At 38.2% G+C, this 13,406-nt stretch overlaps 2 protein-coding genes across 3 annotated transcripts; one reads left to right on the forward strand and one right to left on the reverse strand.

Moving 5' to 3' along the window:
* The first annotated feature begins 7,493 nt into the window (after positions 1–7,493).
* Positions 7,494–10,996, forward strand: LOC119986733. Of its 2 annotated transcripts, XM_038831422.1 has the most exons (4): positions 7,501–7,668; positions 9,066–9,405; positions 9,490–9,899; positions 10,577–10,996. In XM_038831422.1, the coding sequence occupies exons 2-4, from the start codon at positions 9,067–9,069 to the stop codon at positions 10,614–10,616; spliced, it is 789 nt and encodes a 262-aa protein (XP_038687350.1). In that variant the 5' UTR covers positions 7,501–7,668; position 9,066; the 3' UTR covers positions 10,617–10,996. The 2 variants fall into 2 exon arrangements, with proteins under 2 accessions (XP_038687343.1, XP_038687350.1); XM_038831415.1 differs by lacking the exon at positions 10,577–10,996 and having other exon boundaries at positions 7,494–7,668; positions 9,490–10,108.
* Positions 10,885–11,412, reverse strand: LOC119995544. Its single transcript, XM_038842058.1, has one exon. It carries the CDS (start codon positions 11,410–11,412, stop codon positions 10,885–10,887), a length of 528 nt encoding a protein of 175 aa, XP_038697986.1.
* Between the last annotated feature and the right edge of the window lie 1,994 nt (positions 11,413–13,406).

Consider the following 13,406-nt stretch of genomic DNA (forward strand, 5'->3'; position numbering starts at 1 on the left):
GCGAGCTAGACTTCTAAGAACACTAAACAGAGTACAACGGTCCACTTGGATGCCGTCGAATTGCTCAACTCTCTCCATAGATAAGCTTTTCACGGTTTTGGGCAATTTCAAACATAACTTGGTCTATTCGCATCGTTAGCTTACGAAATGTTGTACGAAAGCTAAACTAGCGAGCTAGACTTCTACGGACACTAAACAGAGTACAACGGTCCACTTTGATGCCATCGAATTGCTCAACTCTCTCCATAGATGAGCTTTTCACGTTTTCGGGCAATTTCAAACGTAACTTGGTCTATTCGTATCTTTTGCTTACGAAACGTTGTATGAAAGCTAAACTAGCGAGCTAGACTCCTAAGAACACTAAACAGAGTAAAATGGTCGACTTTGATGACTTGGAATTGCATAATTTTCGCAATAGACGAGCTTTTGAAGTTTTTAGGGAATTTCAATCGTAAGTTGGTCTATTCGCATATTTAGTTTACGAAACGTTGTACGAAAGCAAAAATAGCGGGCTAGACTCCTAAGAACACTAAACAGAGTAAAATGGTCCACTTAAGTGCCATGGAATTGCTCAACTCTCTCCATAGATGAGCTTTTCACGTTTTTGAGGAATTTCAAACATAAGTTGGTCTATTCGCATCTTTAGCTTACGAAACATTGTACGAAAGCTAAACTAGCGAGCTGGACTTCTAAAAACACTAAACAGAGTACAACAGTCCACTTTGATGCCATGGAGTTGCTCAACTCTCTCCATAGATGAGTTTTTTCACGTTTTCGGGCTATTTCAAGCGTAACTTGGTCTATTCGGATTTGTAGCTTATGAAACATTATACGAAAGCTAAACTAACGAGCTAGACTTCTAAGAATACTAAACAGAGTACAACGGTCGACTTTGATGACTTGGAATTGCATAATTTTCGCAATAGACGAGCTTTTGAAGTTTTTGGGGAATTTCAATCGTAAGTTGGTCTATTCGCATATTTAGCTTACGAAACGTTGTACGAAAGCAAAAATAGCGGGCTAGACTCCTAAGAACACTAAACAGAGTAAAATGGTCCACTTAAGTGCCATGGAATTGCTCAACTCTCTCCATAGATGAGCTTTTCACGTTTTTGAGGAATTTCAAACATAAGTTGGTCTATTCGCATCTTTAGCTTACGAAACGTTGCACGAAAGCTAAACTAGCGAGTTAGACTTCTGAGAACACTAAAGATGGTACAATAGTCGACTTTGATGCTTTATAATCGCTCAACTCTCTCCATAGACGACCTTTTCACATTTTTGTGCAATTTCAACCATAAGTTCGATTATTCACATCTTCACCTTCCGAAACATTGTACGAAAGCTAAACCTGTGAGCAAGACTTCTAAGAACACTAAACAGAGCACAATGGTCCGCTTTGATGCCATGGAGTTGCTCAACTCTCTCCATAGATAAGCTTTTCACGTTTTTGGGCAATTTCAAACATAACTTGGTCTATTCGCATCTTTACCTTGCGGAACGTTGTACCAAAGCTAAACTAGCTAACTAGAAACAGAGTACAATGGCCAGTTGGCTGCCGTCGAATTGCTTAACTCTCTCCATAGATAAGCTTTTCACGGTTTTGGGCAATTTCAAACGTAACTTGGTCTATTCGCATTGTTAGCTTACGAAACGATGTACGAAAGCTAAACTAGCGAGCTAGACTTCCAAGAACACTAAACAGAGTACAGCGGTACACTTTGATGCTTTATAATCGCTATACTCTCCCCAGAGACGACTTTTTCACGTTTTTGTGCAATTTCAAACATAAGTGGGATTATTCGCATCTTTAGCTTACGAAAAGTTGTACTAAAGCTAAACTAGCAAGTTAGACTTCTAAGAACACTAAACAAAGTATAATGGTCCACTTTGATGCTTTATAATCGCTATACTCTCCCCATAGACTACCTTTTCACGTTTTTGTGCAATTTCAAACATAAGTAGGATTATTCGAATCTTTAGCTTATGAAACGTCGTACAAAAGCTAAACTAGCGAGCTAGCTTTCTAAGAACACGAAACAGAGTACATTGGTCTACTTTGATGTCATCGAATTGCTCAACTCTCTCCATAGATGAGCTTTTCATGTTTTTGGGCAATTTCAAATATAACTTGGTCTAGTCGGATCTTTAGCTTACAAAACATTTACGAAAGCTAAACTAGCAAGCTAGACTCCTAAGAACACTAAACAGAGTACAACTGTCCACTTTGATGACTTAGAATTGCTCAACTTTCACAATAGACGAGCTTTTCAAGTTTTTGGGGAATTTCAATCGTAAGTTGGTCTATTCACATGTTTAGCTTACGAAACGTTGTACGAAAGCTAAAATAGCGAGCTAGACTCCGAAGAACACTAAACAGAGTAAAACGGTCCACTTCAATGCAATCGAATTCCTCAACTCTCTCCATACATAAGCTTTTCACGGTTTTGGGCAATTTCAAACATAACTTGGCCGATTCGTATCGTTAGCTTACGAAACGTTGTACGAAAGCTAAACTAGCGAGCTAGACTTCTAAGAACACTAAACAGAGTACAACGGTCCACTTTGATGCCATTGAATTGCTCAAGTCTCTCCATAGATGAGCTTTTCACGTTTTTGGGCAATTTCAAACGTAACATGGTCTATTCGCATCTTTAGCTTGCGAAATGTTGTACGAAAGCTAAACTAGCAAGCTAGACTTCTAAGAACACTAAACAGAGTACAATGGTCCACTTTGAAGACTTGGAATTGTTCAACTTTTACAATAGGCAAGCTTTTCAAGTTTTTGGGGAATTTCAAATGTAATTTGTTCTATTCGCATCTTTACCTTACGAAACGTTGTACGAAAGCTAAACTAGCGAGCTAGACTTCTAAGAACACTAAACAGAGTACAACGCTCCAATTTGGTGCGATGGAGTTGCTCAACTCTTTCCATAGATGAGCTTTTCAAGTTTTTGGGCACTTTCAAACATAACGTGGTCTATTCGCATCTTTACCTTACGAAATGTTGTACGAAAGCTAAATTGGCAAGCTAGACTTCTAAGAACACTAAAAAGAATCCAACGGTCCACTTTGATGCCATGGAGTTGCTCAACTCTCTCCATAAATGAGCTTTTCACGTTTTCGGGCAACTTCAATCATAACTTGGGGTATTCGCATCTTTACCTTACGAAACGTTGTACGAAAGCTGAACTAGCGAGCTTGACTTCTAAGAACACTAAACGGAGTACAACGGTCCACTTTGATGACGTGGAATTGCTCAACTCTCTCCATAGATGAGCTTTTGACGTGTCTGGGGAATTTCAAACGTAAGTTGGTCTATTCTCACTTTAGCTTACGAAACGTTGTACAAAAGCTAAACTAGGGAGTTAGACTTCTAAGAACACTAATCAGAGTACAACGGTCCACTTTGATGCTTTATAATCGCTATTCTCTCCCCAGAGATGACTTTTTCACGTTTTTGTGCAATTTCAAACGTAAGTAGGATTATTCGCATCTTTAGCTTACGAAAAGTTGTACGAAAGCTAAACTAGCCAGTTAGACTTCTAATAACACTAAACAAAGTATAATGGTCCACTTTGATGCTTTATAATCGCTATACTCTCCCGATAGACGAGCTTTTCAAGTTTTTGGGGAATTTCAATCGTAAGTTGGTCTATTCGCATGTTTAGCTTACGAAACGTTGTACGAAAGCTAAAATAGCGAGCTAGACTCCTAAGAACACTAAACAGAGTACAACGGTCCACTTTGATGCCATTGAATTGCTCAAGTCTCTCCATAGATGAGCTTTTCACGTTTTCGGGCAACTTCAATCATAACTTGGGCTATTCGCATCTTTACCTTACGAAACGTTGTACGTAAGCTAAACTAGTGAGCTTGACTTCTAAGAACACTAAACAGAGTACAACGGTCCATTTTGATGACATGGAATTGCTCAACTCTCTCCATAGATGAGCTTTTGACGTGTTTAGGGAATTTCAAACGTAAGTTGGTCTATTCGCACTTTTGCTTACGAAACGTTGTACGAAAGCTAAACTAGCGAGTTAGACTTCTAAGAACACCAAACAGAGTACAACGGTCCACTTTGATGCCATGGAGTTGCTCAACTCTCTCCACAAATGAGCTTTTCACGTTTTCGGGCATTTTCAATCATAACTTGGGCTATTCGCATCTTTACCTTACGAAACGTTGTACGAAAGCTAAACTAGCGAGCTTGACTTCTAAGAACACTGAACAGAGTATAACGATCCATTTTGATGACATGGAATTGCTCAACTCTCTCCATAGATGAGCTTTTGACGTGCTTGGGGAAGTTCAAACGTAAGTTGGTCTATTCGCACTTTAGCTTACGAAATGTTGTACGAAAGCTAAACTAGCAAGTTAGACTTCTAAGAACACTAAACAGAGTACAACGGTCCACTTTGATGCTTTGTAATCGCTATTCTCTCCCCAGAGATGAATTTTTCACCTTTTTGTGCAATTTCAAACATAAGTAGGATTATTCGCATCTTTAGCTTACGAAAAGTTGTACGAAAGCTAAACTAGCAAGTTAGACTTCTAAGAACACCAAAGAAAGTACAACGGTCCACTTTGATGCTTTATAATCGCTATACTCTCTCCATAGATGACTTTTCTCGTTTTTGTGCAATTTCAAACAGAAATAGGATTATTCGAATCTTTAGCTTACGAAACGTTGTACTAAAGCTAAACTAGCGAGCTAGATTTCTAAGAACACCAAAAAGAGTACAACGGTCTACTTTGATGCCATCGAATTGCTCAACTCTCTCCATAGATGAGCTTTTCATGTTTCTGGGCAATTTCAAACATAACTTTGTCTAGTAAGATCTTTAGCTTACGAAACATTGTACGAAAGCTAAACTAGCAAGCTGGACTCTTAAGAACACTAAACAGAGTATAACGGTCCACTTTGATGACTTGAAATTCCTTAACTTTCGCAATAGACGAGCTTTCCAAGTTTTGGGGGAATTTCAATCGTAAGTTGGTCTATTCGCATGTTTAGCTTACGAAACGTTGTACGAAAGCTAAACTAGCGAGCTAGACTTCAAAGAACACTAAACAGAGTACAATGGTACACTTTGATGCCATGGAGTTGCTCAACTCTCTCCATAGATGAGCTTTTCATGTTTTTGGGCAATTTCAAAAACAATTTGGTCTATTCGCATATTTACCTTACAAAAAGTTGTACGAAAGCTAAACTAGCGAGCTAGACTTCTAAGAACACTAAACAGAGTACAACAGTTCGCTTGCATGCCGTCGAATTGCTCAACTCTCTCCATAGATGAGCTTTTCACGGTTTTGGGCAATTTCAAACAGAACGTGGTCTATTCGTATCTTTAGCTTACGAAACGTTGTACGAAAGCTAAACTAGCGAGCTAGACTTCTAAGAACACTAAACAGAGTAAAACGGTCCACTTCAATGCAATCGAATTGCTCAACTCTCTTCATAGATGAGCTTTTCACGTTTTTGGGGAATTTCAAACATAAGTTTGTCTATTCGCATCTTTAGCTTATGAAACGTTATATGAAAGCTAAACTAGCGAGTTAGACTTCTAAGAACACTAAACTAGGTACAACAGTCGACTTTGATGCTTTATAATCGCTCAACTCTTTTCATAGATGACCTTTTCACGTTTTTGTGCAATTTCAAACATAAGTTCGATTGTTCGCATCTTCACCCTCCGAAACAATGTACGAAAGCTAAACCAGTGAGCTACACTTCAAAGAACACTATACAGAGTGCAATGCTCCACTTTGATGCCATGAAGTTGCTCAACTCTCTCCATAGATGAGCTTCTTATGTTTTTGGGCAATTTCAAAAATAACTTGGTCTATTTGCATATTTACCTTACAAAACGTTGTACGAAAGCTAAACTAGCGAGCTAGACTTCTAAGAACACTAAACAGAGTACAACGGTTCGCTTGCATGCCGTCGAATTGCTCAACTCTCTCCATAGATGAGCTCTTCACAGTTTTGGGCAATTTCAAACATAACTTGGTCTATTCGTATCATTAGCTTACGAAACGTTGTACGAAAGCTAAACTAGAGAGCTAGACTTCTAAGAACACTAAACACAGTACAACACTCCAATTTTATGCCATGGAGTTGCTCAACTCTCTCCATAGATAAGCTTTTCACGTTTTTGGGTAATTTCAAACATAACTTGGTCTATTCGCATCTTTACCTTACGAAACGTTGTACGAAAGCTAAATTAGCGAGCTAGACTTCTAAGAAAACTAAACAGAGTACAACAGTCCACTTTGATGTCACCGAATTTATAAACTCTCTCCATTGATGAGCTTTTCACGTTTTTGGGCAATTTCAAACATAACTTGGTCTATTCGCATCTTTACCTTACGAAACGTTGTAGGAAAGCTAAACTAGCAAGCTAGACATCTACGAACATGAAACAGAGTACAACGGTCCACTTTGATGCCATCGAATTGCTCAACTCTCTTTGTAGTTGAGCTTTTCACGGTTTTGGGCAATTTCAAACAGAACTTGGTCTATTAGCATCGTTAGCTTACGAAACGCTGTACGAAAGCTAAACTAGTGAGCTAGACTTCTAAGAACACTAAACAGAGTACAATGGTCCACTTTGATGCCATGGAGTTGCTCAACTCTCTGCATATACGAGCTTTTCACGGTTTTGGTCAATTTCAAACATAACTTGGTCTATTCGCATCTTTACATTACGAAACGTTGTATGAAAGCTAAAGTAGCGAGCTTGACTTCTGAGAACAGTAAACAGAGTATAACTTGGTCTATTCGCATCTTTACCTTACGAAACGTTGTAGGAAAGCTAAACTAGCAAGCTAGACATCTACGAACATGAAACAGAGTACAACCGTCCACTTTGATGCCATCGAATTGATCAACTCTCTCCATAGATGAGCTTGTCACGTTTTTGGGTAATTTCAAACATAGCTTGGTCTACTCGCATCTTGACCTTACGAAACATTGTACGAAAGCTAAACTAGTGAGCTAGAATTCTAAGAAAATTAAACAGAGTACAACAGTCCACTTTGATGCCACTGAATTTCTCAACTCTCTCCATTGATGAGCTTTTCACATTTTTGGGCAATTTCAAACATAACTTGGTCTATTCGCATTTTTACCTTAATGAAACGTTGTACGAAATCTAAACTAGAGAGCTAGACTTCTAAGATCACTCCCAATGGCTTCCCCAATCTCATCTCTATCCCCATATATAGATAATATCCAAAAAAATCACTTCCCAATGGCTTCCCAATCTTCAATTGAATATCTAAACCATTATCTAAATTGTTTTTCACTCTTCAAACTTGAAGAAGCAAAAGACCGGTCCCTACATATTTTTTTACTCTCAAAATATTGTCTCTCTCTTGCCACATCAGTAGAGAACTCACAGGGTCAATTTCTGTCTCTCGCGTTCCTCTCTCTCGCCTCTCTCTCATGTTCCTCTCTCTCGTGCTCCTCTCTCACGAACGCGACCTTTCCCAGATTTGCCTCTCTCTCACGTTCGTCTCTCTCGTGTTCACTCTCTCTCCTCGATTCACTCTTTCTCGTGCTCAATCGTGCCTCGCGTTTGGTCCCTGCCTCCGTCGTGGTTCTCGTGCTCAATCCCGCAATCGTGCCTCGCGTTCGAATCCCTGCAAACCCTAACTCATGTAAGTGCTTTTCTGTATCTGCTATAAGTTTTCTTCCTTTTGATTCATGTATTGTTTGAACTATGTTTGTTGTTCTCTGTTGATTACACCATGAACTTGTAACTGCATATTTTGTTGATTGATGAGGGTGGTAATTTTTTTAGTATTTTTGTTATGAAACTATGGTAAGATACAATTTGGGTTGCCGCAATTTACTGAAGTAATTTACTTGTAAAATCACTAGATCTGGCAAGAGGATGGGTAGGTTCAAAATAAAAACAATAATTGGTATGGACTTCTCAGGATGCTGTGAACTCTAGCTATTGTAACTATGGAATATATTAATGGGTCATGTTTGTATCAAGTTTGGATTTATCAAGCAAAGATCTGCCTATTGTATGATTTTTTCTTCAAATTGCTGGAATATGCTTGTATTGGATAATGACAGCAACTGTGGAAAAGAATGCCTTATCAATTTTTATGAAGCAGTGGTTTTGATACTATCTAAGGCAATTTTCTGTATCAATAAACTGTGCCAGGCATCTTTCCAGGTGAATTGGGACCTTTCACAAATTAAAATTAGACTGTTATCCTTGTAGACGATTTTCCTCCCACATGATACGAAAACTAGCTTTAGGTTGGTACTGCTGTATTTAGGTGTAGCTGAAGCCATGAACTCTGCAGTATTTACGTATTTACTGGCATTCAATGAATTTCATCAATTTGATGTACTCTTTAAGTTTTATGTTGTCTATTTTAAGTGCCCTGTTTTGTTTTTTTAAATTTTTATTTTATACATATTTATAGGTTCTCTTTTAGCTATTTCCAGAAATTCTGTGGTGTGTTATGCGAAAAATATGAGATTTCTCCACTCAAGGAATGTTCTTAGATCGGTAACCATGACTTTTCTTTTAGACTTTTTTCTGTAAAATATGTGGAAGCTCAATAAATCTGTGTTAGTATTTTGAATTACTTGATTTGGGTGAATCAGGGGCTATATGTACCTTTTTCGTTCACATGTATATCTTATGACATCACCTTATTAATGTTTTGTCTCATCTTCTTAACCATGGAGAATTTACCTATGTGCTCAATTGGACTTTCTTATTTCTTTAGCAGATAAATTTTTCTCTCTTATCTTTAATTGTCTATTCCTCCTGGTTTATATGTTAGGTTTACAATATGTCACTCGTAAAGTGTAGAGGTTATGCAAAGCCTATCATTCTTATTTTCGAATTAAATTATGTGAGTAGAAATATTTTCTGTTAGTGCTCTGTAAAAAAATATTTTCTCAACCAAGAAACTTGATTGCAATATTAGTCATGCCAGCTTGAACATGCCTTTGAAACCTCAGTGACAAACTTAATTGTTCTATGTTTGTTGTCTCAAATATGTTCTTTGATTTCTATTAATTTTAGAATGAGCATGCCTGTTATGGATTCCCCCATGGTTGATTTGAATAATAACAAGGTGAAGCCAAAGAAATCCGAGAATTATACGGTTCAAGAAGACCTTATTCTAATTGCGGCTTGGGAGCACACTAGTGAAGATGCAATTACCGGGACGGATCAAGCAAAGGAGCAATATTGGATTCGTGTTTGGCGTGAGTATTCTGAGAATGCAAAGTCATATCCTCCTCGTAGTGATAAGTCAATCGTGAATCGCTTTAGTGTTATTCGGACCAAGTGTTTGAAATTTTCTGGTATTGTTCAAAGTATTGAGAACGCACATCCTAGTGGCATGGGAGAGAAAGACAAGGTGTTTCCTCTTACTCTTTGATATTGTTTGTTGCATTTTGACAATTCAATTCGACTAATTCATATTTTTACAATTTCATTGTAGCTAAATGAAGCTTTGAAAACATGGGCTCTAGAAGAGAGAGAAAAAAGTTTCAAACTACTTCATTGCTACAATGTATTGAAGAACTCACACAAATGGATGACTGAAGTTATTTTACCTACAAGTAGAAGAAACATTCCAGCATCAACGGAATGTTATACAATCGGGGATGATAATATACCATCGGGGCATGTGGAGCCGGATAGGCCTATTGGCAGGAAAGCGGAGAAAGAGCAAAGGCGGAAGAAAAAGATGAAAGTTGAAGATAGTGAAGAGTCAATAGCTTCCGTCAATTTTCGTCATTCACAAGAAATGCTTCAAAAAAGGCATGACCAAAGGATGGAAGTTGTAGTTGAAGATACAAAGAAGATGGATGAGCTAATGGAGATGAAGAGGGAGAAAATCAGGCTTGATCAAGAATGGAGAGAGGAAAAGCTCATGACGGTTGATATGACCAACTTGAGTGAAATGCAACGCAAGTTCGTCGAAATGAAGCAAAAGAAGATATTCGAAAGATATTTTTCGAAATGAGAATGTGTAACAATATTTTTCTAGACATTAATTTAAGTTGATGGTGAACTTATGTTATTACTGAAAATGAGGATTGTTATTGAACTGGAATTAAATTTTTTTATACTTTTACTCGACATTTCCACGCACTTCCCACAAGTGTTCCACTAGATCCTCTTGAAGACGACGATGAATGCTCTTATTTTTTAGCTTCTGACGCCCTTTGATGAATTGATCAAAATCATAATGATATGCAGCATCGTTGCGATCAAGCTCGCTGATATCTACTTCTTCAAGCAGGTAATACTTACCATTCTCAATTGACTTGAACATGTCACGCTCATCTTCCACGATCATGTTATGTAATATCACACATGCTTTCATGATATTCTTCAATGTTGCAATTTTGAAATACCAACACCCTTGACGAATGATATGGAAACGTGCTTGGAGAACACCAAATGCACGTTCAACATCTTTCCTGGCACCCTCTTGAGCTTTCGCAAAATTTTTAGCTTTCATGGATTGAGGCATCGGAATTGTTTTCACAATTGTTGACCACTGTGGATAGATACCATCTCCAAGATAATAACCCATATCATAATGATGATTGTTTATGACAAAGTTCACTGGTGGAGCACGACCATTGATGATGTCTGTGAACAAAGGGGAACGCTCAAGAACGTTTATGTCATTGAGCGATCCTGGAAGTCCAAAGAATGAATGCCATATCCATAGATCACGAGATGCTACAGCCTCCAAGATTAAAGTTGCTTCTTTATGATGGCCAGAGTAATGACCTTTCCATGCACTTGGACAATTCTTCCATGTCCAGTGCATACAATCTAAGCTACCAAGCATTCCAGGGAATCCACGATCCTCATGTAGCTAAAGCAACCTGGCAATATCAGTAGAATTAGGTTGCCTCAGGTAACGTTCGCCGAAAACAACAATCACTGCTTCAACAAAATTTTTCATCGCCTCATTTGCGGTACTTTCAGCTATCCATAGATTTTCATCAATCATATCAGCGGATACTCCATAGGCCATCATTCTGAGAGCTGCAGTAACTTTCTGCAATGAAGATAACCCAACCTTATTTGCAGCATCTCGAGATTGAACGAAATAGTTGTCATACAAAACAACACCTTCATGAATACGATTGAACAAATCACGGCTCATACGATATCGCCTTCGAAAAAAATTTTCATTGTATGTTGGGTTGGCAGAGAAGTAGTCACGCACTAACTTCTCGTGGCCTTCTTTCCTGTTGCGATCGATAAAGACACGGCCAGGAGTAGAACCTCCTCTTTTCTTCAACTTGCAGCTTGAACTTTCAGCTTCAACATGCACCTCATCCTCTTCTGTAGACTCAAGAAGCAAATTTTTGCATCTTCTTCGGAGAAAGTTAAACATGGTGATCAAAGAAGAATATAAAAGAGAGCACAAGAGTATTTGAGTGGAGATGTGAAATTAAATTATGCAACATACATTTTTATAGAGTTTGTAATTCGAATTTCAAAAACTAGCCGTTGTAATTCGAATTTCAAAAAAGTGTCTGTTACATCTCGAATTTCAAAAAATTAGCCGTTGTGATTCAAATAATATTTAGAAAAAAATTATAATTTTGAAATTTACAAGTTCTGATAATATAGAGACTTAATATAAAGAATCTGTTGGGTGCACAATATTGAAATTGATTCTCTATGCTGTAAAATGATACTGTAGCACTGACAGGATAGGGAAACTGCTACGAGTGCTCTAATAACACTAAACACAGTACAATAGTCTACTTTGATGCCATCGAATTGCTCAACTCTCCTCCATAGATGAGCTTTTCACTTTTTTGGGCAATTTCAAACATAACTTGGTCTATTCACATCTTTTGCTTATGAAACGTTGTACGAAAGCTAAACTAGCGAGCTAGACTCCTAAGAACACTAAACAGAGTAAAATGGTCCACTTCGATGCCATCGAATTGCTCAATTCTCTCCATAGATGAGCTTTTCATTTTTTTGGGGAATTTCAAACATAAGTTGGTGTATTCGCATCTTTAGCTTACGAAACGTTGTACGAAAGCTAAACTAGCGAGTTAGACTTCTAAGAAAACTAAACAAGGTACAACGGTTGACTTTGATGCTTTATAATCGCTCAACACTCTCCATAGACGACATTTTCACGTTTTTGTGCAATTTCAAACATAAGTTGGATTGTTCGCATCTTCACCTTCCGAAACATTGTACAAAAGCTAAACCAGCGAGCTAGACTTCTAACAACACAAAACAAAGTACAACAGTCCACTTTGATGCCATGGAGTTGCTCAACTCCCTCCATAGATGAGCTTTTCATGTTTTCGGGCAATTTGAAACATAACTTGGTCTATTCGCAACTTTACCTTACGAAACGTTGTACGAAAGCTAAACTAGCGCGCTAGACCTCTAAGAACACGAAACAGAGTACAACGGTTCGCTATGATACCATCGAATTGCTCAACTCTCTCCATAGATGAGTTTTTCACGGTTTCGGGTAATTTCAAACATAACTTGGTCGATTCGCATCGTTAGCTTACGAGACGTTGTACGAAAGCTAAACTAGCGAGCTAGACTTTCAAGAACACTAAACAGAGTACAACGGTCCACTTTGACGCCATCGAATTGCTCAACTCTCTCCATAGATGAGCTTTTCACGGTTTTGGGCAATTTCAAACATAACTTGGTCTATTCGCACCGTTAGCTTACGAAACGTTGTACAAAAGCAAAACCAGTGAGCTAGACTTCTAAGAACACGAAACCGTGTACAACGGTCCACTATGATGCCATCGAATTGCTCAACTCTCTCCATAGACGAGCTTTTCACGGTTTTGGGCAATTTCAAACATAACTTGGTCTATTCGCACCGTTAGCTTACGAAACGTTGTACAAAAGCAAAACCAGTGAGCTAGACTTCTAAGAACACGAAACAGTGTACAACGGTCCACTATGATGCCATCGAATTGCTCAACTCTCTCCATAGACGAGCTTTTCACGGTTTTGGGCAATTTCAAACATAACTTCGTTGATTTGCATCATTAGCTTACGAAACGATGTACGAAAGCTAAACTATCGAGCTAGACTTCTAAGAGCACTAAACAGAGTACAACGTTCCGTTTTGACGCCATCGAATTGCTCAACTCTCTCCATAGATGAGCTTCTCACGGTTGTGGGCAATTTCAAATATAACTTGGTCTATTCGCATCGTTGGCTTACGAAACGTTGTACGAAAGCTAAACTAGTGAGCTAGACTTCTAAGAACACTAAACAAAGTATAATGGTCCACTTTGATGCCATGGAATTGCTAAACTCTCTCCATAGATGAGCTTTTCACGTTTCTAGGCAATTTCAAACATAACTTGGTCTATTCGCATCTTTACC

Source organism: Tripterygium wilfordii, chromosome 3 (assembly GCF_013401445.1).
Source record: "Tripterygium wilfordii isolate XIE 37 chromosome 3, ASM1340144v1, whole genome shotgun sequence".
In the NCBI taxonomy this organism is placed as follows: domain Eukaryota; kingdom Viridiplantae; phylum Streptophyta; class Magnoliopsida; order Celastrales; family Celastraceae; genus Tripterygium; species Tripterygium wilfordii.